Source organism: Aspergillus karnatakaensis (assembly GCF_047715665.1).
Source record: "Aspergillus karnatakaensis strain CBS 102800 unplaced genomic scaffold BJY04scaffold_18, whole genome shotgun sequence".
NCBI lineage: Eukaryota > Fungi > Ascomycota > Eurotiomycetes > Eurotiales > Aspergillaceae > Aspergillus > Aspergillus karnatakaensis.
In genome coordinates, this window is record NW_027395730.1 from 352,027 (window position 1) to 373,170 (window position 21,144).

Below are 21,144 nucleotides of genomic sequence, written 5' to 3' on the forward strand. Positions count from 1 at the left end.
GGCGCAGAACAAGACGTGTGATAAGCTAACAAAAGATGGAAGGATAGATTCGGGAGAAAGAAGAGGAGCAGAAACTCAAGGTCTCGTGGTCACGGTGGTCAAGTCAGCCTCGGAGTGCGACAGCAGCATATCGCTTGGAATAGCCCTAAGGGTGCGGCTGAGTCCAAGCGTTGGCTGTGAGCCCTTGTGATAGTTATATGCCCCCTCCTCCCCCAGAAGCTTGTTTCCCAGAATGCATCGATCCAATCTATCTGTCAGAACATGGCTTCTAATATCTTCGATAATCTACAGTCGCCAGTGTCATACGACGCAGAGTTCGACAAGGGTTGGCGTGCCATCTCGGAAAAGGGCGACGAGCCCATAAAAGCAGTTTTTCAGTTGCTGCAGCGCGTGTACTGGGCTGCTGTTGAGGATGAGATGGCCAATGCCATCCTGGCCTTCGATGATTATAAGAAGTTTGTGCCTGGGGGGCTGCCGGAATTGGCGGAAGGAGCTTTGGAGAGTGATTATCTTCGGGAATTGCTCGACCTCTGGGGTATGTCCCCTTTTTGTTCCCATGGCTTCCTGCGAAGCGTTCTTCTAACCCGTAACAAGACCCTATGGGGCTTCCCCCGGAGATCAAAAACAATGTGGCGATAAGTGTGTTGAACGAAGTCAAAGGTTCGGTGTACACGATTGTTTCTTCCTACCTAATGGTTCCCTTCTCACATAATGCAGAGAGGCAGAAGGCACCGCAAGATGCAACGATTGCCCGCTCCTTACTCCAGGCATGCGGTGAGCTTGGTGACCTACTGGCCCTCTTATATGTGTTGACAGTTTACTAGGCTTTACCGACTATGATTATGTCCAGGAGTATCGAAGACCAACATTTCCTTCTCTAGGAGCAGCACCGCTAAGTACAACCCCTAAAGCTATATTAAATCCCGCATAGAAGCTTATCTCCATCGTTTTGATGAAAGTTGAGACAGGTTATCCTGGAGTCTACGAAGCTATCCAGTGCTCTGAATGTCGCGCCTGTATTCGATCATTTCACTTTTATCAGTGCAGAAAGGATTGCACCGATTAGTATGTACCTCCAGCAGCTGATGTGTCGTGAAACTGATGATGAGATCTCAGCCCAATACGTCGAAATCATATGAAAACCGAACGGGGATCGGGAACTGCAACAGACAACTCTAGGCATATATTTTTGGATACTACGCTGCCAGACCCATATCGCCTGTGCTGTAACTGCATGGAGGCATCGACTCATCCGAAGGATCACCTGAAGATTGCCTATCGGTTCAAAAAGGCAGGAGACAAAGGTATATATACACATTAGCCCACATATTGGCCCTTATGTTCTGATCATTGCCTAGGAAGCTATGCATTTAGCCAAGAACTAGATGTCCTGGAAGACTACAACAGAGGACGAAGCCTGTTGTCGCTTGGAAACGCCTTTCTTGACCACATTTCTCTCGGCGGTGCACGGCGGTCGATGAGCTCTCGACGACTATTCCCTGCTGGAAACGCCCATTGTGCACTGATGTTTGGGCCTCTGCTCATCGAGAATGGAATGACCATGTGGGTAGTGGCACTTATTTTACATTTACCAGTGTCTAGCTAATTGATCTGGTAGACACCCCGGGGGTGCTCTGATATCGACTCGTGCCCTTCCTACTCTGGGAAATCACTCGCCACGCGAAGTTCTAGAATATTTACATCCTGAGAACTACAAAACCATTCAGGGTTGTGATGTTTTCTGTGCACAGGTGTACTCTGTCTGCCCGGAGCGCCGCATCTATGAGGCCACCAAACGGGCGAAAGGACGCCGGTTCTTATGCTCACGAAAACAGTTTTCTGGCGGCCTTTTTACGGACTATAACTACTCCAGGCCCTCATGGAGGTCCGCCGAAGACAGAATTGTACAGCAATTCCTCCGGATAGCCACAATATGGAGAACCGAAAAGTCACCAATAGCCCACGAGAGCGCCAACCGGACGCTCTTGCAGGAATGCGCAGAGCGGCTTGCCGAATCGCTGGAGATATTCTTTGCTGAGGAGATTAATCTTCACCTCTTCCTCCTCGCCCAGAAATTGGGTAAGACCCAAAAGCTGACCTATAGCCGCATGAGTAACAACTGTCAAGACTTTTGCAACGGCCTGCTCAGTTATGACAACTTCACGGACCCGGTCTTCAACGCCATGTATCCCTTTATACCGGTGTCATTGGCTGCGGATATTGAGAAAGAGCCGGACGATATGAGTCTAAGCTATCTCCAAAGCTTCGTCAAGCCCCTGCAGTATCCAATTCCTGGTTCGAGTAAGCGTGCAATGCTCGGGTCAGCCGTGACGATGTACTCTAGCTATGCCCAGAATGATGCCGACCTGATTGACCACGTCTACAGCGTGCGATTCGGGTCTGACTCCACAGATGGCTTCTCCCTCGGGTTTGGAGACGAGTCCCCAGCGGCAGACCACTATCTTTTGAAAGATGAGGAGATGAGCTGTTCTGATAGATTTGCAGCAGTATTTAAACAAGAAAGCTCTGATCGCGGGTCATGTACCCTGGCAGATCATTTGCTCGATTGTCCGGTGGACAATCTCTCAGTCTTGCAAACACATCTCCACCGGCAAAAGAAATATTATATCAACGAAGACAGGGAGTTCCTTAGCAACCTGCCTCCATCGGCATGGATGACAAATCGACTACAAGTTCTTCGGCGACTCAAGCTGTTGAATGACTTTCTTGCTGATATCGCAGCGCATTTCCAAGAATGTTGCAGGCTGAGATTACCAAACTTTGGGGTCACCGACGTCAAGACTCTGCGGAAGATCTGGAGACCAGATGGCACAGCGTTCTCTCGTGCATGGCACATGGATAAGCGACATGGAAGTACTTTGTACTTTGCACAGGACATTGACTTTGGCACTGGCGAAATGGACAACTATAAAGCCGTCGGATTCCTTACCTTTGGGGCTACCTTCATGCAGACACATCGGCAGCTTATGGGCGGAGATGAGATTTTCATGACGAGACTAAAAAGGATGAAGTCGATGCTTATGGCTCGTGTCGCGGGGAAGGAAGAGGACTGGTCACCCTGGAAATGGTGTACTTGTGACAGGTGCAAGATGTATAAGCTGCATCTTACATGTTACCGCGTCGACTGGACTGCTGTTGATAACCAGAACAGTTTGGAGCGCGGCGAGCCTCCTGTCACCTCTCCTGGACATCCGGATTATACCCCCCCAATGGCAGTGGAGAGAATGCTAAGGGATCAAGAATACGGGAGTAATTTTGTCTCTTCGGACAGTTCTGCCCTGGAGGTGGAGGAACAGAAGTACGAAAAGGCGGGCTCGGAGTGGCCCACGACGTATCTGCTCGCTCTAAGGATCATCTTCAAGAGTAAGTATGCAGATCTGGGATTTCTTCGGTGGCGATTGGAGGAGTACACCAAGCTAGCAGCTGTAAAGAAGGAGAAGTAGGTACCAGAATCAGGAGCCATCAATTCATTATCAGTCGTAACGGACATCAGTCATAAGTCATGAGAAATAAGACATATTATACGGTAGTCAAGACCGTACTCCAACACTCATGGGGTGACCCAAGCGTTGTCATCCACCAAGATCTCGGAGAGAAATTTCCAACTCAACAAGCAGCTACCCAACATGATCAACTCAGGTTGGGTTCTCCATGAACTTCCCAAAGCCCTCCATGCTAGATCCGTAGATCTTATTCATTCACACATCAAGATAGAGCTCATCAAGAGCCTGCCCACAAAACTCCCGATAATACTCCTGTCCCTTCCATCCCCTCTTGCCGTTCCTCAAACCGACGGTCTCCCACCCGTCTCTCCGCAATCTCACAACTCGCTCCTTGATGGTCTCACGCTTATATCCTGAAGACGGCGAGGACTGAGCCTCATTTCTATCCCGACATAACACAGTAGAACCAAATCCAGACGCAGCCCGAGCTCTCGACTTCGACGGACTCTTAACGGGACTGAACGACCAGAACGACACCGGGCGTTGGAAATTATTCCTCGGGTTCGATTTCGATGCCGCATGGGCGTTCTGGAGAGTTGTTGTTTCCTGAATATAGGACTTCAAGGAGGTGATTGTGGATGTTAATTGGCCGTGGAGGGAGAGGATGCTGGCGTTGTAGGATTTTATGCTTTTGACTTTCGCCTTTGATGAGATGGAGTTGGTTGGCTTTGTAATGTGGCTCTTTGCCTTGACCTTTCGAGTCTTCATGATAGGGAAGGGAACGGCAGGTTTGATGGGTAGGGGAAGACGAGATGGGGTTGGGACTCGGATTTCAGTTGGGACCTTAGTCTGCACCTGACTCTCACCAGGGGGCAGTGAGCATACAGTCGCAACACCAGAAGAGCTGAGTGACGGGGTGATAAGGGGAAGAGGCTTGAACGACTTGCGCACGTGTAATGGAGAAGGCATTAGGCGGATCTCAGCAGTCTTCTCCTTGAGAGCTATGGTGTCTGCTCCTTTATGGTCTAGTTGTAGACTTTGCGTGGAAAGAAGGTACGTGGTGCTGATTCGACCCTCATCATCAGAGAGGAATGGATCGTCGTCGGGGCAGCACAGCGTCTTGTCGATAATGTCTGTTATGCTGCTGACAATGCTGTCTGTTGGCGAAATCGTTCTTGATTCGGGAGTCGAGGCAGAAGGAGAAGGAGACGGCGAAGGGTAAGGCGAAACCGAAATGGACCGAGTATCTTTCGGGAGCCAGAAGCCCAACTCAGGCTCCTCCTCACCCTCACTCACTCCAGTCTCATCCCCACACAGCCCCAAAAATACCTCGCCATACCCAGCACCTCGAGTACCAAACTTCACGTGAGATTCCAAGTCTCCTTCCACCAAATCCAACACCTGATCCTCTTCAAGAGAGGCAAAATCTGGCAACCCAGCCAAACAAGCGACAAAACAATCCAAAGCATTATGCAGCAACGGGATCTTATTCCTCGAGTAAACGTGCGCGTACTGACCCATCGCTTCGTACGAAATACCGCTGTAGAAGTAAAGATACGTTCTATGCACGGCGTGGATCTGATACATCAGACAAATCAGTACAACACTGTCCTTTTGCTCAGAAATTTATGAAAGAGGAAGAATGTACCGGTTCCCTAGTACCACCACTGCCATTGGCACTCTCAAGGATTGATGACGAACGGGCGACGCATCGTTTGTACTGCCGCTGGATGTAAAGCGACTTGATTTCTTCCAGGGCGAGTTTCCCGCGTTTGGGGGAGGAGGAGAGAGAGGGTATTGGTTCGAAAAGGGAGGATCTGGCGGCGATGGAAGCCATATCAGCCACGCATGATGCCATGCAGCACTTTCGAAGGAGTAGGATGGGTTGAAGTGTAAGAATTCGAAGAAAAGAGGATAAAGGAAAACTCTTATTGATTCAAGAGACGCGTTGAGTCTCATGGCAACGAACACGTCGTGGGGGTGGTTTCGCGTTGAAGGAATTGAGCACATTTTTGGACGTGGCGGGAATAGCACCTAAATTCACACTCGAAGGCATTCGGCACATAGCGACTTGATTTGGGGCTAGTAACGAATAGAGAAGCTATTGAAGTACCGACTGGCTAATTCCTCCTGTTGATTTGCCTTCTGGTGGATATGCGCATCGTCAAGTATACCCTGTCCGCTGACGAATGCATCTACAAAAACCAGTGGCACCCACTCAAAGTAGATATTCTTTACCTCAATTGTGGAGTTGAACTCCTCTTGAGCCAGAGTAACATCAACCCCTTTGACACCCTCGTTTCGCCATGTACGGATGACTTCTTCGGGATCATTGTCCTCTGTCTTTTCGTCATCTATGATGCCGGTTTCACCGTTCACCTTCTCTAGCTCACCCAGAACGACAACCTTAGCATCAGGGGTATGATGCTTCGCACCGAGGACGGCTGGAAGAGATCCAGTCTTGTTGCTGACACCCTTGGATCTTGAGATCCGATCTGCGCCGAGAAGGACGAGATCTACACCTTTCGCAGCTAGAGCAGCTGATGAGTCGGTATAGATTGTGATGCGGAGTGTCTTCTCGGAGTTGTCCTTGAAATGAGCCTGAAATCTCGACTTCAGCGAGTAAGCAAAGTCGACACCTTCAAAGCGTGGTCGGGACTCGAGAATCCGCATCTCAAGTGTGGCGATATCAAGGGACGTAAAAGCCTCCACGATGCTATCACGAATGGTGGAGCTATTAGACAGCGTAAGGATCGTAAGCTGCTTCCTCGGCTGACCAGAGGAAGCGAAAGTAGACCGCACATAGGATGCAAACGTCTCCTTGACCAAGCCCGAGCGACTAGTTCGTGCTTTCAAATGGTGATCAACGATCGTGAGCATCCGCTTGACCTTTTCTTCGGGAAGTTCATCGAGTCTCCAGATTTCATCCATCTCCTCTAGAGCAGCAAGCAATACATTCAGCGTGGCCACACCCATGCTCTCCCGGCCGTTCTTGACGAGATGCCATGCGGCCATCTTGACATCCTCCCACCACTTTGCATCCTGCATACCTTCTTGAGTGTTGACGATAAACTCCCGGAATACCCCCAACGCTATGGACGTAAGCTCATGCGATCCACTCTCGTGGTCATTCAGTATCCTTGTTAATCCCTCTCCTAACGCCCTTCCCGCAGTACCATTGAGCTCCCCTTCAAACCAAACTCGGCGCAAGCTCTCCCTCAGATGCGGAACGCCGGTCTGTTCGAGACCTTTATCCTGAAGCACAGCCGTAGGATCATACCATTTCCATCCTTCATGTTCCCAGTCTGTTTTTATAGCATCCTCCTTCACTCCATCTCGAAGTCGAAACGCAAAGGGGTGGATGGTCCACTCCCGACCGACCGACTGATCTGCGAACGAGAACGGTTTGCCGGTCCGCCAGAGCGTCAATTTTGACGGGTTGAGCGTTGTTTCCTCAGAGAGCTCGCGCCACGCGGCCGTGAGAGGATCTGGGTCGGCGCGACTGATCGAGCCGGAAATGGGTGCGATGAGTTGTCTAGCAAGTGTAACTTAGCAGGAGTTGAGGAGTATGAAGAAGGGGTTAGGCTTACTTATACGTACTGACTTTATTGCTTCGCTTGAATAGCCCGACTAGTGGTTCATCAGTCGAATCATTAGGAATCTGAAAGATGAACGATGAGACGACAGATCGCCGTTCTAGTTTGCTGAGCTGCCCTGCCATGAGTGCTTTTGTGAGGGACCCCGCGCCGCCGGAGAGTCCAGGTTGGGAAATCGTGTGAAGCTTGAGCTAAGCTATCATGCGGTGGGACCATTTGACTTGGCATCGATTGATGCTGTTGAATCATCTCGATGCGCTGCAGCTCAAGCTGGGAGTGGGTACGTACATCCATGTGGGTGGAGGGGCACATGACGTAGCTCCTTTGCAATGATCAGTTACTGTAGGCCCCCTAACCACCCGACTTTGTCCATGGGCTCTAGTATAAACGTGCTCTAGAGCAATTGTCGCGGTCTTATGGCTTTGCTTTATGTCTTATTGTGCTTTATGGTGGTCATTGGGCGGATTCCCAGAGCTCGAAGCCCGCCGCTTGGTTGAGCATATCGCGCACACCCCAACATACGCTAGAGACGCCTGGCCAGGTGAGGAAGGGCTCTTTGCCCTTTCAATAGCCTCGGGCCAAGAGGGAATAAAGAATTACTAGCAAAGGACCAAGCACTAGCAGCACCTGAACAAGACGAGCTGAGATTGAAGTAAACCGAAACCTAGACCAAGGCTCCCAACCCAGGTCGACAACGTATTCGTGTCTTATGATAATGGGTATTAATTCCAACGCCACGTGAGACGCATTTCGTACTCTCATCCAATCATGCCACTCACCGTAAGCGTGCCTCTATCTCTTTCACGATCTATGACGCAATCTCTGAGCGCACAGCAGGCGCCATCTTCGACTGTTTTGACCGCTTCATGGTAATCCGCAACGGCTCGACATAGAAGCAAAGTATTTGCTGATCAAGACAATGTGAGCAGTGTGGTTTCTGTCGGTCGCATTCCACGCCCCAAGCCTGACACCCGCGACAAGGAAACGCACTCTCGCACGGTTCCGAGTTGCTGGATCGGGTCTCCACATCGGTCGATGTAACGGCTTTCGCGCTAGTTTCGGGTGATGCACAAGTCTGGTTGGACCAGAGCCATTTCGATAACCGGGAGATTATGCAGGTGTTGGAGATCGTGTTCTCTTGGACGAGGGTATAGTTGGTAGGCGATGTGGTTTCGGGAGGGCCAGCCGGCGGGCTGGCGATTGGGGTTGTCATTGTTTGCGAGCGCATCTTTGCAGTCTGGATAGATAGAGAGGGGTGGTTAGCGATGGCTCTTTGATGTTCAAGTAGGGAAAATAAAAAGAAATCTCACCACGCTCTAACAGGCACCAATCTGATCATCCTCATACGACATCCAACTGCGGCTGTGTCGACAGGCGTAGTTGGCAGGTTTGGAGCTGGAGAGCACTCTCCATCACAGGTCAAGACAAACGGAGGTTTTGAGAGTCATTCACATAGGGAAAGGAATGAAGAAACAACTCAAAGGACGCAACGAGGTGAATAAAAGAAAGTCGCAGGGCTCACGATTCAGGAATGCCAGCACAGCGCACCCCAGACTAAACCGCGTCAGAACTCGCCGGCCTGGATTGGAATAAGCCAGCCAACGCATTCTCGCCAGTTGCATTATAAACCGCAGGCGCGCACAGACAGGGCGACGTCAGACAAAACTTTGACTCGCAGCTGCCACTCCCGTCCCGCTGCTTGCTTTTTCCATGGGCTTTAATTTGAGCAATCGGAGACAAAGCGGACCGGACTTCTGCGAGGGATCCAGGGATGATGAGAGGATGGAGGCATGACAATCAAGGCGTGGCAGAAGTACCTGCGACGCCAATAGGCCGGGTTGTTTTCTCCGGATCAAAGGCCCCGCGTTGGAGATGAGAAAGTGGGTGAAATATCGCGATGCCGGCTAGCTCGGAATTATCAAATCCACTGTAAAAACGGTCAACCGGGCTAAACCCGTCAATCATGTCGCGTGCCAGTGCTCTCATTTTTTGCGATCATTTTGAGGACCTTGGGGGCGGAACAGCACCGCTAATTTTGGGGCCAGCGTTATGAACATAGAGATGCGTCGGGAGGGAAAGGATTGTTTAAGATATACATCTATCTATATGTGTGTGTTCGAAGTTCGAACAGATAGTCTCTTTATTATGTCCGTAATAAACTTAAAATTATAGGTATGGAGAGTAGTTCCGTAGAGCTGTGACAAGTACCTTTATGTTCTGCAGGAAATATATACTGCAACCTTACTCTACGACTGTGCCCATGCATCCCTCACCAAATCCTTGACCTTCACCAGTTCAAGATTCGGAAACCTCTTGTTCGACCGAACTGCGTTAGGAAAATCAAACACCTTGGCAATAAGAAGCCTGTCCACCAGGGCCGTCATCTCCACCAGTTCCTTCGCGCTGTAGCCGTGGCCTTCCGGCATCTGAGGAACAGTAACATTGCCACTCTTCACCTTTTCAGCATCATCATACACCACCTTGAATTTCATCCCTACACCATAGTGTCAGCTGCCAACCCCACTTCGAAGCAAAAGAAAACGAAGAAAAAAGCAACGTACCCCTAACCTCCTCTCCGATCGCCAATAGCTGATTGAAGGTAACCTCATCCCCGACAACGACGCTAAACTCTTCCCACTCCTCTACCTCTAGTAATTCGGCGATAAATCGAGCCATGTCGTACGTATATGTCATGCCAATCACATCGTTCCCGTCGCCGGGGATAACGGCTTCGCAATTCACCATATCGACACCGAAGGTGAGGGGTTCGAGGTTGGTTTTCACGTCTGGCATACCCCAATAGTCCATGAAGAAGCCGGGTATGACGCGCGTGTACTGGAGTGTTGTTTCTCTGAGAAGGTTTGCTGCATCAAGGAAGTATTGTATGCTGGGGTCCAGTGGAAGAAGGCTAGAAACAGCCGTCAGCACCGGATCTTATGACTAGGCATACAGGGATCGTTGAATGGAATAAGACATACTCCTCGGTTTGGATATACGAGTATTCACTCGGGATGAACCTCCTTGTTGAACCTGCTTGGCTGGCAGCCTTGATGAGGTTTAATTGCGCTTCGCTGTCACCCTCGCCGTACAATGAGATCGCAGAGATGACTGTATCAATTTGATATTTTTTGAATGTCTGCTCAAGAGAGGCGATGTTGGTATAATCGACCTCGACCTGCTTCGAGCGACTGAGGATCGGGTCATTCTCTCGGGGCTGTTTGTTGTCAGTGGTTTTCAACCGACAAGGCGAGTAGAAGATATCGCCTACCTTGCGCGTCAGCACAATAATTTCATGCTTGGCTTGCTGAGTGAGTACATCGACAATTGTCCTTCCTACGCCGCCGGTACCTCCTGCAACGGCGATGATGGTCATTCTGTTGATGGTGGGGTACGGTAATTCGTATTGGCAAGCTGTGGGCGGGAGAAATACAGGTTGACTCAAGGAGTTATCCTATGATGATACACATGAATAAAACTGGAAGAGCCTCAGATGCTTGAAAGCCCAAGGATATAACCCCGCGATCAAAGGTCAAATCAGGGACGGCTGATTTTCCATAGCTCGTATTTCTGAATGATCGAGTCAGAGCAACAACAAGCACGTCATGAGTGGAGACAGGAGTAAGCAGGTCGCATAAACCCCGAACTTGGACTCCATCTATTTACTCCGTGTCCTATGCGGCTTGTATGCTCGCTTTGGAGATAGCAAGCGATGGAATTTGTGTATGCATCTGGTAATTTGAAGGGTTTGAGGTATAAACTTATATGACAAGGATTCTATAGAAATACGAATTGCTCTAGATTAGGAAGTAAGACATCAGAGAATATCAAAATGGGTCTTAGAGGGTTGAGCCTCTCGCTTTTAACATCGTGAAACCATTCAATGCTCAATTCATTATACTTACCCAGCGCGTTGAACACCTGGGCCATTGATCGCTCATCTGCAGGACATACTCATGCTTTCGCAAACTCGTTGAGGTACACAACAAGCTTGTCAATGCCTGACTCTGGAATGGCATTGTAGTTTGAGACGCGAATACCTGTGTATGTCAATAAAAAGCTGTAGTTAGAGGGGAAATGCGAAGAACTGACCTCCGACGCTTCGGTGACCCTTCATGCCGGTAATTCCACGCTCGGTGCCTCCCTTTAGGAATGCCTTTTCAGACTCATCTAAGGCCCCGTTCTGCGAATAGTTAGAATTTACCTGTCATTGACAAATATGGGTGTGGCCTACCTTGATGACTCGGAAGCAGATGTTCATACGTGATCGCACGGTCTTGTCGGGGACGATGCGGTAGACGTCAGGGTAAGCCTCGAGTGCTTCATACACCTTGCTAGCCTTGCGCTCGGCAACAAATTGTTGCCCGTCAACCTTGTCGGGGAAGGAAGCGAGCAGCTTCTTGATGACTTGACCAGCAACATACACGCTAAACATATCAGCATATTTATGATTGAAGCAAGGACTCATGACTCACTCAAAAATGCTAAGGGTGTTGTAAAGGCTGTTGTTCTTAGCGATAATGGAGTAATCAAGAATTGTCGGAGCGATAGGCAGTCCTAGCTTTCGTAGGATAGTGGGAGAGCATGGAGGAGAGTTAGGAGGGAGGAGGCTTTTCCTGATAATAACACCGGTGATACCGGTGAGACCAAGATTCTTCTGAGCACCGAAGTACACTATGGAGAAGTTCTCAAAGGGTATCCGCCTTGAGAGAATTGTGGAAGAAAAATCCCCAATGACAATTGGATCGTCTTCAGATCCCTTTGACTCAAGAACCTTAGGGAAAGCCGGGTATTCCACGCCGTCCACAGTCTCATTTTCGCAAAGGTACACCATAGCCGCCTTGGGGCTGAGCTTCCATGTCGACTCATCCGCGATCTTGCCAAATTTCCCGTCATTCGCGGTTCGAGCGTCGCTGGCAACGTTGACGTACTCGGGTCCTAGGAGACGGGTCGCTTCTTGACTGGCCTTTAGCGACCAGCTGCAGATGTATTAGCAGGGCAAGTAGAAGAGATTGGTCGGGGTACTTGCGATCCAGTGACTAGATAGTCCAAACGCAGCTCCGCGTCGACCTTCTTCCGTAGCTCTGCAATGAGGTCCTCCTCGGATAGCTCGCCCTTCTCCTTAATAATCTTCTGTCTCTGCCTCTCCACCCAGATAGCAGTTAGATTGTATACCGTCGCATCGAATTGACCCGATCCACCACCTAGCCCGTCAGTATTGCGATACATGGCAGCCGAGATCGGGAGTCGAACCTTGCATGATCAGGATCTCGAACTCGGAAGGAATATCGAGGAAGTTGGCAAGGTCTTCCTTCATCGTATTCAGGATGCCAGCAGCGAGCTCGCTGCGATGGCTGTGCTCTGCAACACCCCTAATGGAGTCAGTCGATGCTCACGATCTGGGTAGACTGGACGGAGCTTACAGTCCGGTGCCCTCATAGTTCTGGAGGGCCTCTGCGGCGGTCGCAAGAACGTCGGTAGGAAGGGCAGCAGGGCCGGCGCCCAAATATGTGATATCCTCTCTTCTAGTCATGATTGCAAATCTTCAATTGTGTAGGAAAGACGAATGTGGATGAGGGGATCTTGAATCTTTTTTGGGTGGCCCCTCCCATGTGACTCACGCCTCCGATATCGTATCCGCACCACGCTTATCACCACGTGACAGAGCCAGAAGAGGCTTGGCATTATTGTGTCCACGACTACAGCCCAATACCACTGGTGTCATGGCACACCTCTATTTCACTGGATTACAAAACTTTATGAATCATAAGAGTGTGTGCCATTATCTCTGGCAGGAGTGGAGCTGCCTGACCATCCTAAGGCGCATAAAGTAGTGTCTGGGCATGGCACCCGGACAGGTCAACAGTTCCACTCAATTTCCAAAACATGGCCCTTGATCTCAGCGTTGAACCACTCGATCAATTCAATGCTCTCCGTACATGTCACTGCACCATCAAGGACATTGCTTTCAACCACTCTCGCTACCGTCGCATACAGCTGCTGGTTTGCCAGATTCCGTCCCAAACAAGTCCGAGAACCCAATCCATACGGGATAATGTCACTTTCCTTTAGACGCTGGAACCCCTGCCCTCTGCCACTAATCAGCCACCGCTCGGGCAAGAATTCGAATGGGCGAGGAAATACTTCGGGATTGTGGTGCAAGGTGTATGCCGCGGCACCGACAATGGTCCCTGGTGGAAGAAACACTCCACTGACAGTGCATCCAGGGCTTCGTGGGGGCACAACGCGCGTCAAACGTGCTGGATTTGCCATACCTAGGCGCAGACCCTCACGGATAACAGCTTGTAGGTATGGGAGCGACTGGTAGTCCGCACCAGGTTGGCGTCCCTGGATCTCCCTCTTCAGCCGCTGGCGTACAGCCGGTCTGCGAACGAGGTGAAAGAGAATGGTGGAGAGCATGACCGCTGTGGAGTCGGCGCCCGCGAACATAGCTGCCTTGCATTGAATGAGTGTTTCTTCAGGTGAAATTGCGGCTGCTAGTAGTCGGGATTGGTAGGTGTTATAACAACTGTCGATCTCCTTGCCGTCGGCGATACTGTTGACGAATTGTGAGACTTTTGCGAGTGATGCGGCCACTTCGGGCTTGGATAGTGTTGGACCCATCAGAAGAGAGAAGACCAGGGTAAATAACCAGTTCGGTAAAAGAGAGAAGCGGCTGAATGCTACGATGGCGAGGACAAAGGGGGTGGCAGACAACTTTTTGGTCAGTCGGTTTCCTGTATAACCGTCGACCTTTCCCTCTCTCTCATCTAGACCTCCATACGTCTTGTTGAAGAGGAAAGCCGTTAAGATATCAATGGATAACCGAGACGAAAGATCGAGTATGTCAACTTTGCGTTGTGTGCCCGATGGCTTCGACAAGGATTCCTCCCTCCTTGACCGGAGAGTATCAATGAATCTCTGGATCAAGTCCCCGCAAACACCATTCTCACAAGACGCTCGAATACGGCTCGGAGCGAACAGTGGTAGAACGGCTTTGGCTCTTGCATCACGATATGCAGTGTCGACACTTGAGAAGATCGTATCGTGTCCCTCCACGCGGAAGTTCTTGTATCGAGCATCTTTCGGTAATCCGCCACCGACGATGTAAACTGGGTAGAGAGCGTCTGGGCTGGAGAGCGAGACGGCGTTTGGTCCAATTCGAAGAACGGGGGTGTTGTACTTTTCATGATAGTGGAGGAGAACGCGGCCTTCGATCCCTATGTAGCAGACCGCGTGTAGAAAGAGGGGGGATATGCAGGCATATGGAGGTCCGGAAATGTGGGAGAGAGGACTTAGGAATAGACGATAGAAGGCTACCCCGGGCAGCACAATCAGGATCAGAACGAGGGGAACTCCCCACATCACTGAAGCAGCACCCATACTGCCAAAAAGAACAAGCTTCTTAGTCAACATTGTCAGTGATACCTTCCTACCGGAAGCTTTTATTCTGGATTCTTATTTTTGTTGAAATCGACAGCATTGAACAAACCAGGCTTGCATTGAGATATTGCAACTACCCAGGGACAGCAGGTAACTTTTACTCGGTGCCACCTATAATTCTCGCATCACCAACACAATAGCCACAGTATGCACCGTATTGACTACAAAATGAGCAAGCTATGTGTGCGAAGATAGGTCTGATATCCACAGTGTAATGCTTACTTCGCCAGCTTTCAATAGTTCCAGTCGCGCATCATGCCAACCAACGGTATCAACGGCGGCGACCACCTGGACACAGATGAACTTATTAATTCAATCAAGGACATAGATAGTTCCCTTTTCGCATTCGACGGCGATCGCATCAGAACTTTGAGGGCTGCATATGCCCTAGTAAGTCGACTGGAGACGTCATGGGACACGGTTGCACGTCTTGTTTTGACTGAGGCATGTTCCCTTAGATTCATCGTGACGCCTATGATATATGCTAACGAAAAAAAAAAAAAAAAACAGCCGGCGCTTGGTGCATGCCTCAAGATTGCTCGAGACCTAGAGCTTTTCGAAAGATGGCACGAGATTGGAGAAAGCGCCGTGTGCACGGCCGGGGAATTGGCAAAACGCGTAGGATGCGACGAGTTTCTTCTGAGTATGAGATATTGCCTAGCTTGCACTTGATGACGGATTGATCTAACGAAAGAAACGCACAGGTCGAATCCTACGGCACCTCGTCGCCACAAATCTCATCACCGAGTCCTCGCCCGGAAGCTTCCAGCAGAGTGCCTTTAGCAAGTCACTGCTCAAGCCAGTCTTTGGAGACTGGGTGAACTACCTGTTGGTACCACCGAGCTCCTTGAACGAACATATGCTTAGGAGGTCTAGTTACGATGCCACCCTTCCATGCTTTTATCAAGCTCCCGAGTTCCTCGCGAAGACCGGCTACCAGAACCCTACAGATCCAAATGACGGTATCTTCCAGTATACCAAGGACTTCAAAGGGAATCTCTTCGACTACTATAACAGCCATGAGAAGGAAGGGAGAGTTTTTAACAACATGATGGGAGGAGTTATGGCCCATCAGGCTGGTATGTTGGACATATACCCATTTGAGCGGTTGGACGACGGGCAGCCAAACGATTCGACAACACCTTTGTTGGTTGACGTTGGAGGTAATGTTGGGCATGATATGAACAAGTTACTCTCACATGAGTCCGATCTTGCACCGCGGCTTGTGCTCCAAGACCGCGGCGATGTGATCGCCTTGGCCAAATGTCCGACTACTGTGCAGAAGATGGTCCATGACTTTTTTACTGCGCAGCCGGTGATGGGTACGTTGTCCGGCAATCGAAAACTGACAGAGTTACTAATACTGGAAAGGAGCTCGAGCTTATTATCTCCATGGGGTTATTCATGATTGGGCCGATCCCCCAGCTCGAATCATACTCAGCCATCTCCGAGGGGCGATGAGACTAGGGTATAGTAAACTACTAGTGCATGACCATGTCCTTCCTGACAAGAACCCCCACCCACAAGCTACTGCGTACGACTTGACAATGATGGTGAAGGTTTCAGCTTTCGAGCGAACCGAAGCTATGTGGGTGGAGTTGCTAGGGTCGGTAGGGTTCAGGGTGGTAAAGATCTGGAGCTCCCCGCTTGCAACGCAGAGTGTGATTGAAGCTGAACCAAGATAGTTTGAAATAGAAGATCATACTCTGGCTAGGAATTGTGGAATTAAGATTCGTCGTGCGAGTGCGGAACCATGGCCGGCTTAAATCCGCGGGGATAAGGCCCCTAAGTCCTCTAGAATTCCACGGCCTCACATAACACTGCATATGTAATCCTCCTCCTTGCTTCATTAACAACTTCTTACCCGGTGCTCCTGCACCTTCCAGCCCCTCTGTATTTAAAGCTAAGACCTTACTCTGACTGAGCACTAAACGACGCCACAACAGACCCCAAACAACCTGCTACTACCCTTCGTTGTCACCATGAGCTTCCCATACAAGCATTGCTTGGCCATTGGCGCCACTTCTGGAATTGGTCTAGCACTAGCGACTCAACTGGTGCAGACCGATGTTAAAGTCACTGTCGTTGGACGCCGTCAGGAGCGGCTGGATGAGTTCGTTCAGACACACGGCCCCGAAAAGGCAGATGGGGTGGCATTTGACATCACACGTTTAGACGAGATTCCGGACTTTGTAAAGAAGTATTCTGATACATCACTTCCGAAATGGTCTGGGCGTGTATTAACAAATGCAGAGTGTTCGCAAAGTCCCCGGATATTGACTGCATCTTCTTCAACGCTGGCGTGCAGAAGCCGTACAACGTAGCGGAAGAGTTTGACCTGTCCAGCTTCCACGACGAGATTAAGGTCAACTTCACTAGCTTTGTCTCCCTCACACACAGTCTGCTGCCTTATCTCAAAAGACACTCCAACCAAACCTCGATCATCTTGTGAGTAGACTGGATGTATTTGCGACTTATGCTAAATCATTGCACCTGTAGCACTGGCTCGAATATCTCCATCGTTCCCGCCGCGACACTGCCCGCGTACTCGGCATCGAAAGTGGCTCTCAACGTGTTCACTCTTTGCTTACGGGAGCAGCTGCGCCATTCCAATACCAGGGTGATCGAAATATCTCCGCCCCCTGTGCAGAGTGAGTTTCACTTTTCCGCGTGGCAAGCCCCTGCTGACAATGCATAGCCGAGCTCCACGACTATATGGGCGAAGACGCTGGCCGGAAACTCGGCATGCCGCTTGACGCTTTCATTGAGCAGACGTATGAAGGGTTGGTAGCAGGAAAGGATGAAATCATCATTGGCAGTATTGGACCGGCAGATATATTCAATGAGATCGTGACGAAGCGCCGTACTGCCTTTGAGAACCTGGCCAAGGTCATGCGCGGTGGAGAGGACTAAGTCTCGAATAGCTGATCCAAGCCGATAGCAGCTGAATTTGTTTGAAAGCAGTGAGAAGCCGCAATTGCTTATCTATACATTACCAATATCAAGATTAATTCCTGCGTGTGCTATTCTTGTATCCTATCTGCCACTAGTGGCTTCTGATCAGCCCAGAGTATCCTAGCTTCAAGTAGAAAGGTAAACCAAAAAGTGCAAACCGGAATATGAATGGTCACGGTAAGCACGGAAAGAGATTAACGAGCTCGCTCAGCCACTTCGTTTATGCAGTCAGACGGGGCAATTGCTTGTTGAACTCATTGTTGAACCATGGTAGATCGACTCGAAACATACTCTGGACTCTGGACATTCCGGACCAAGAATATAGAAATGGTTAAGAACCTTTTAGAATCACTCTGGTCTCAGCACATTGAATCTACTCCAAATGAGAAACAGACGATATGGCGAATCCTGAGTTCCATAGAGAAGTGGTTGACTGGGATGGACCCAATGACCCCGAGAACCCGAAGAACTGGTCGTCGACTCGCAAGGTGCTGGCAACCACCACCATTGCTCTGATCTCCGTCCTCACGTACGCTCTCGTGGCTAGCTCTCTTTCCAATGGTATGGATACTGACAGAAATGCTAGACCCCTCGGCTCCTCAATGGTCGCTCCCGGCACCTCCCAACTCAAGGCAGAATTTCACTTCACCAGCGACATTCTTGGTGCCTTCGTCGTCTCCGTCTACCTTCTCGGTTACGCAATCGGCCCCCTTATCCTCGCCCCTCTCTCCGAACTCCACGGTCGCATGCCAATCTACCACGTCTGCAACGCTTTCTACCTGATCTGGACGGTAGCATGCGCTCTCGCCCCAAACCTCAGCGCCATGATCGTGTTCAGACTATTCGCAGGGATGGCGGGGAGTGCGCCGCTTACCATTGGTGCTGGGTCACTGGCTGATATGATACCGGCTGAGAAACGTGGGCTGGCGATGGGTGCTTGGATGCTGGGGCCTGTGCTGGGGCCTGTTATTGGGCCTATTGGTTGGTTTTCCTACCTATCTATATGCCAGACCGAAGAACCGAAAGGACTGACACACGGCAGCTGGGGCGTATTTGACGCAGTCGGCAGGATGGAGATGGAACTTTTGGGTCCTGGCAATTGGTGTAAGTCGACATGCTCTTGCTTGTGATCATTGCTGATTCTTCAGGCTGGTGTGGTCACCGTTCTTACCCCAGTCTTTCTCCGCGAATCTTACGCCTATACAATCCTTCAACGAAAGACCCTTCGCCTTCGCAAAGAAACAAGAAACCATGACCTCCGCAGCGTTCTCGATAACGGCCGCTCAAGGCGCAGCACACTCACATTTTCCATCTTACGTCCTACAAAAATGCTCTTGTTCTCTCCTATCGTCGCGCTACTATCAATTTACATCGCCACGATATACGGATATCTTTACCTCCTCTTCACGACCCTCACACCCATTTTTGAAGACACCTACCATTTCTCGTCCGGTAACGTCGGCCTCTCATACCTCGGTATAGGTGTTGGCTCTGTGGCAGGTCTAATCTTCCAACTGGGATACTCTGATAAACTATACCTGTCTCTCATCAAGAAGAATCCCGACAAGGAACCAAAACCAGAGTATCGCCTTCCGTCTCTGTGCTTTACGTGCTGGCTGATTCCCACTTCTCTTCTTTGGTATGGGTGGACTGCAGAGAAGGACGTCCACTGGATTGCACCGATTATTGGGACGTCTCTCCTCGGATTTGGGATGCTGAATGCATTCACAGTGGTCTCGACCTATCTCGTTGATGCATACACCACATACGCTGCATCTGCTGTTGCGGCTGTAACGGTGCTACGATCACTCGGGGGTGCGTTCTTGCCGCTCGCTGGAGGGCCGATGTACGATGCGCTCGGATTGGGTTGGGGAAATACACTGCTGGCTGGCATTGCATTGGTAATGTGTCCGTTGCCATTTGTTTTTTTGAAGTATGGAGAGCGGATTCGGATGAGCACGAATGTCCAGTTTTAAGTATCGAAGTACGTTGGTAGAATAGAGGATAGAAAGGTCGCTATTTTCTGGATCTGGGAGTTACAGAGGTTGTCTGATATCTTGTTTCTGGCTGTTTATGTTAACTTCTGCATATAGTTGTCATCTAAGGAGTGCGATACATTCAAAATTCAGTGTTCTCGTAAACTTTCTCGTAAACTTTCTCGTAAACTTTCTCATAAACTAAAGAAAGATAAACTACAAAGTCGCCTCAAAATCAACTAGAAACGCCCACCGAACCTTCTCCTTCACGCCTTGTGTCCTCCATTGATTAGCATTACCGGGGAAGACCTCAAGCCCACCCAAAATACTCCGATCATGCGGTAATATCACCAGGATATCTTCTTGCGCATCTAACTCCTGGATCTTTCCTAGCGTATCCTCCGCCGCCTCATAATCGGGAAACATTCCCCTAGCAAGCTTCAAAAAAGGCTCCGTGAGACTCTTTGCGGGATAAATGCCACGTATAACTCCCTGACTCGGAGCGAGACCGTGTTTAAAAGGCGAAGGACTAATAACTTTGGGAATGGGAAGGTAGGCAGACGGCCTGATGAGACCAGGATGATGTGCTGCATCACCACCCATGAAGATGAAAGAGTCAGGCGCTGAGGTAACCCTCGTCAATGCACATATATGTCCCACACTGTGCCCCGGCGCGTCAAGGAGGTAGAATGAGCCGTCACCGAAATAGTCTACTGCGTTGAATCGGCCAACCTTGCAGGCTTGCGGATTGGATGGGGTGAAGTCGAGCTCGAGGATCTCTCGACCTTTCGTGTCGCTGTCTAGAGTTGTCGCCTCAGGGCGCGTGGGATATCCGGAAGAAATAAACTGTTTGGCACCCGGGCCAACGATTAGTGCTGTCGCGGGTGGGAATGTAGATGGGTCGCCGATGTGGTCGAAGTGGTGATGGGACCAGATGAGGGCTGAGATGTCGGTGCTTTTTACGGAGCATCCTTTGTCATCGTCGTCGAGTATTTCGGCTATGTTCTTGTGCACTGTCACTTTGGTTGTCTTTTTGATAAGGTCTACTGTTGCAGGGGCGTAGTTTTCCCAGTCCTTGCGAACGCCCAGGTCGAAGAGGACATGTTTGCTTTGCGTCTCGGATGAGATTAGGAAAGATAGTGTTGGGGCGTCAATGCCTGTTAGGCTTGGGATCTCTGGAGTCCAGAATAGGGATGGCTTCAAATGGAGGGTTGTGGTTCTGGCATGGCATAAGGTTAGATTCAGGTTGCGCTGTAGTATAACCGAGGCGAGGGGCATACGTATCAATCACGCGGACCGTCACTATTGCTGTAGATGTCGGAATGCGCAGGTCTGGTGGGGTAAGGGGAACTGGAGTAAAGGAGGCCATTGTGTGCTGTGTGCTTTGCTCCAGATGGCTGTGAAGGTACAATTGGTACATATCGCATTGCTGGATTGCCAACGGTCCCGGGGGAAGACTCTACTCCCCAAACCGCTAGACAGCAACATGAATGTCACCCTCCTGTGACTCACGAAGGTTCTACGCGTACTCGGGGCTGAGCAGATTCTGGACCCGAAATGAAAGATTGTGAAAGCACTTCTGCCCTGTCCTTTTCTTCGCCAAGTGCACGCTCAGCACTTAGTTCAACGCCTTGCGCAATCGACCCAGCTGGCCCAGACAGCCCAAGCAAAACACAGACCAGAGCTCACACTATCCACCCTGTAATCTCGGCA

The 21,144-nt window shown here is 50.1% G+C and overlaps 11 protein-coding genes across 11 annotated transcripts; 4 read left to right on the top strand and 7 right to left on the bottom strand.

Moving 5' to 3' along the window:
- Positions 1-261: 261 nt before the first annotated feature.
- Positions 262-3,464, top strand: BJY04DRAFT_217155 (uncharacterized protein; the record flags this gene model as incomplete). The annotated part of the gene is made up of 4 exons (XM_073715963.1): positions 262-535; positions 595-774; positions 825-852; positions 1,619-3,464. 4 exons carry the CDS (start codon positions 262-264, stop codon positions 3,462-3,464), a joined length of 2,328 nt encoding a protein of 775 aa, XP_073572476.1.
- Positions 3,465-3,619: 155 nt separating this feature from the next.
- Positions 3,620-5,434, bottom strand: BJY04DRAFT_38433 (uncharacterized protein). Its single transcript, XM_073720257.1, has 2 exons — positions 5,113-5,434; positions 3,620-5,042 (listed from the first exon to the last, which is right to left on the bottom strand). The coding sequence occupies exons 1-2, from the start codon at positions 5,320-5,322 to the stop codon at positions 3,720-3,722; spliced, it is 1,533 nt and encodes a 510-aa protein (XP_073572477.1). The 5' UTR covers positions 5,323-5,434; the 3' UTR covers positions 3,620-3,719.
- On the bottom strand, positions 5,435-7,526 carry BJY04DRAFT_38441 (translation initiation factor eIF-2B subunit family protein). Its single transcript, XM_073720258.1, has 2 exons — positions 7,055-7,526; positions 5,435-6,999 (listed from the first exon to the last, which is right to left on the bottom strand). The coding sequence occupies exons 1-2, from the start codon at positions 7,183-7,185 to the stop codon at positions 5,547-5,549; spliced, it is 1,584 nt and encodes a 527-aa protein (XP_073572478.1). The 5' UTR covers positions 7,186-7,526; the 3' UTR covers positions 5,435-5,546.
- Positions 7,527-7,729: 203 nt separating this feature from the next.
- BJY04DRAFT_38475 (uncharacterized protein) lies at positions 7,730-8,715 on the bottom strand. Its single transcript, XM_073720259.1, has 3 exons — positions 8,583-8,715; positions 7,840-8,297; positions 7,730-7,766 (listed from the first exon to the last, which is right to left on the bottom strand). The coding sequence occupies exon 2, from the start codon at positions 8,286-8,288 to the stop codon at positions 7,869-7,871; it is 420 nt and encodes a 139-aa protein (XP_073572479.1). The 5' UTR covers positions 8,289-8,297; positions 8,583-8,715; the 3' UTR covers positions 7,730-7,766; positions 7,840-7,868.
- A 454-nt stretch (positions 8,716-9,169) lies between these two features.
- On the bottom strand, positions 9,170-10,742 carry BJY04DRAFT_38524 (uncharacterized protein). The gene is made up of 4 exons (XM_073720260.1): positions 10,329-10,742; positions 10,039-10,274; positions 9,622-9,968; positions 9,170-9,554 (listed from the first exon to the last, which is right to left on the bottom strand). The coding sequence occupies exons 1-4, from the start codon at positions 10,431-10,433 to the stop codon at positions 9,307-9,309; spliced, it is 936 nt and encodes a 311-aa protein (XP_073572480.1). The 5' UTR covers positions 10,434-10,742; the 3' UTR covers positions 9,170-9,306.
- A 269-nt stretch (positions 10,743-11,011) lies between these two features.
- BJY04DRAFT_217160 (O-phospho-L-serine:2-oxoglutarate transaminase) lies at positions 11,012-12,590 on the bottom strand (the record flags this gene model as incomplete). The annotated part of the gene is made up of 7 exons (XM_073715964.1): positions 11,012-11,097; positions 11,150-11,240; positions 11,292-11,484; positions 11,533-12,023; positions 12,083-12,261; positions 12,311-12,429; positions 12,481-12,590. The coding sequence occupies 7 exons, from the start codon at positions 12,588-12,590 to the stop codon at positions 11,012-11,014; spliced, it is 1,269 nt and encodes a 422-aa protein (XP_073572481.1).
- Positions 12,591-12,862: 272 nt separating this feature from the next.
- On the bottom strand, positions 12,863-14,422 carry BJY04DRAFT_227007 (cytochrome P450; the record flags this gene model as incomplete). The annotated part of the gene is made up of 1 exon (XM_073718537.1): positions 12,863-14,422. The coding sequence occupies one exon, from the start codon at positions 14,420-14,422 to the stop codon at positions 12,917-12,919; it is 1,506 nt and encodes a 501-aa protein (XP_073572482.1). The 3' UTR covers positions 12,863-12,916.
- Positions 14,423-14,755: 333 nt separating this feature from the next.
- BJY04DRAFT_206889 (S-adenosyl-L-methionine-dependent methyltransferase) lies at positions 14,756-16,185 on the top strand (the record flags this gene model as incomplete). Its single annotated transcript, XM_073713775.1, has 5 exons — positions 14,756-14,944; positions 15,011-15,143; positions 15,205-15,328; positions 15,377-15,822; positions 15,872-16,185. The coding sequence occupies 5 exons, from the start codon at positions 14,756-14,758 to the stop codon at positions 16,183-16,185; spliced, it is 1,206 nt and encodes a 401-aa protein (XP_073572483.1).
- A 297-nt stretch (positions 16,186-16,482) lies between these two features.
- On the top strand, positions 16,483-17,413 carry BJY04DRAFT_217163 (oxidoreductase, short-chain dehydrogenase/reductase family; the record flags this gene model as incomplete). The annotated part of the gene is made up of 4 exons (XM_073715965.1): positions 16,483-16,700; positions 16,754-16,948; positions 17,000-17,151; positions 17,199-17,413. The coding sequence occupies 4 exons, from the start codon at positions 16,483-16,485 to the stop codon at positions 17,411-17,413; spliced, it is 780 nt and encodes a 259-aa protein (XP_073572484.1).
- Positions 17,414-17,853: 440 nt separating this feature from the next.
- On the top strand, positions 17,854-19,431 carry BJY04DRAFT_206890 (MFS transporter; the record flags this gene model as incomplete). The annotated part of the gene is made up of 4 exons (XM_073713777.1): positions 17,854-17,984; positions 18,042-18,436; positions 18,498-18,559; positions 18,604-19,431. The coding sequence occupies 4 exons, from the start codon at positions 17,854-17,856 to the stop codon at positions 19,429-19,431; spliced, it is 1,416 nt and encodes a 471-aa protein (XP_073572485.1).
- A 216-nt stretch (positions 19,432-19,647) lies between these two features.
- Positions 19,648-20,800, bottom strand: BJY04DRAFT_227009 (MBL fold metallo-hydrolase; the record flags this gene model as incomplete). Its single annotated transcript, XM_073718538.1, has 2 exons — positions 19,648-20,650; positions 20,712-20,800. 2 exons carry the CDS (start codon positions 20,798-20,800, stop codon positions 19,648-19,650), a joined length of 1,092 nt encoding a protein of 363 aa, XP_073572486.1.
- Between the last annotated feature and the right edge of the window lie 344 nt (positions 20,801-21,144).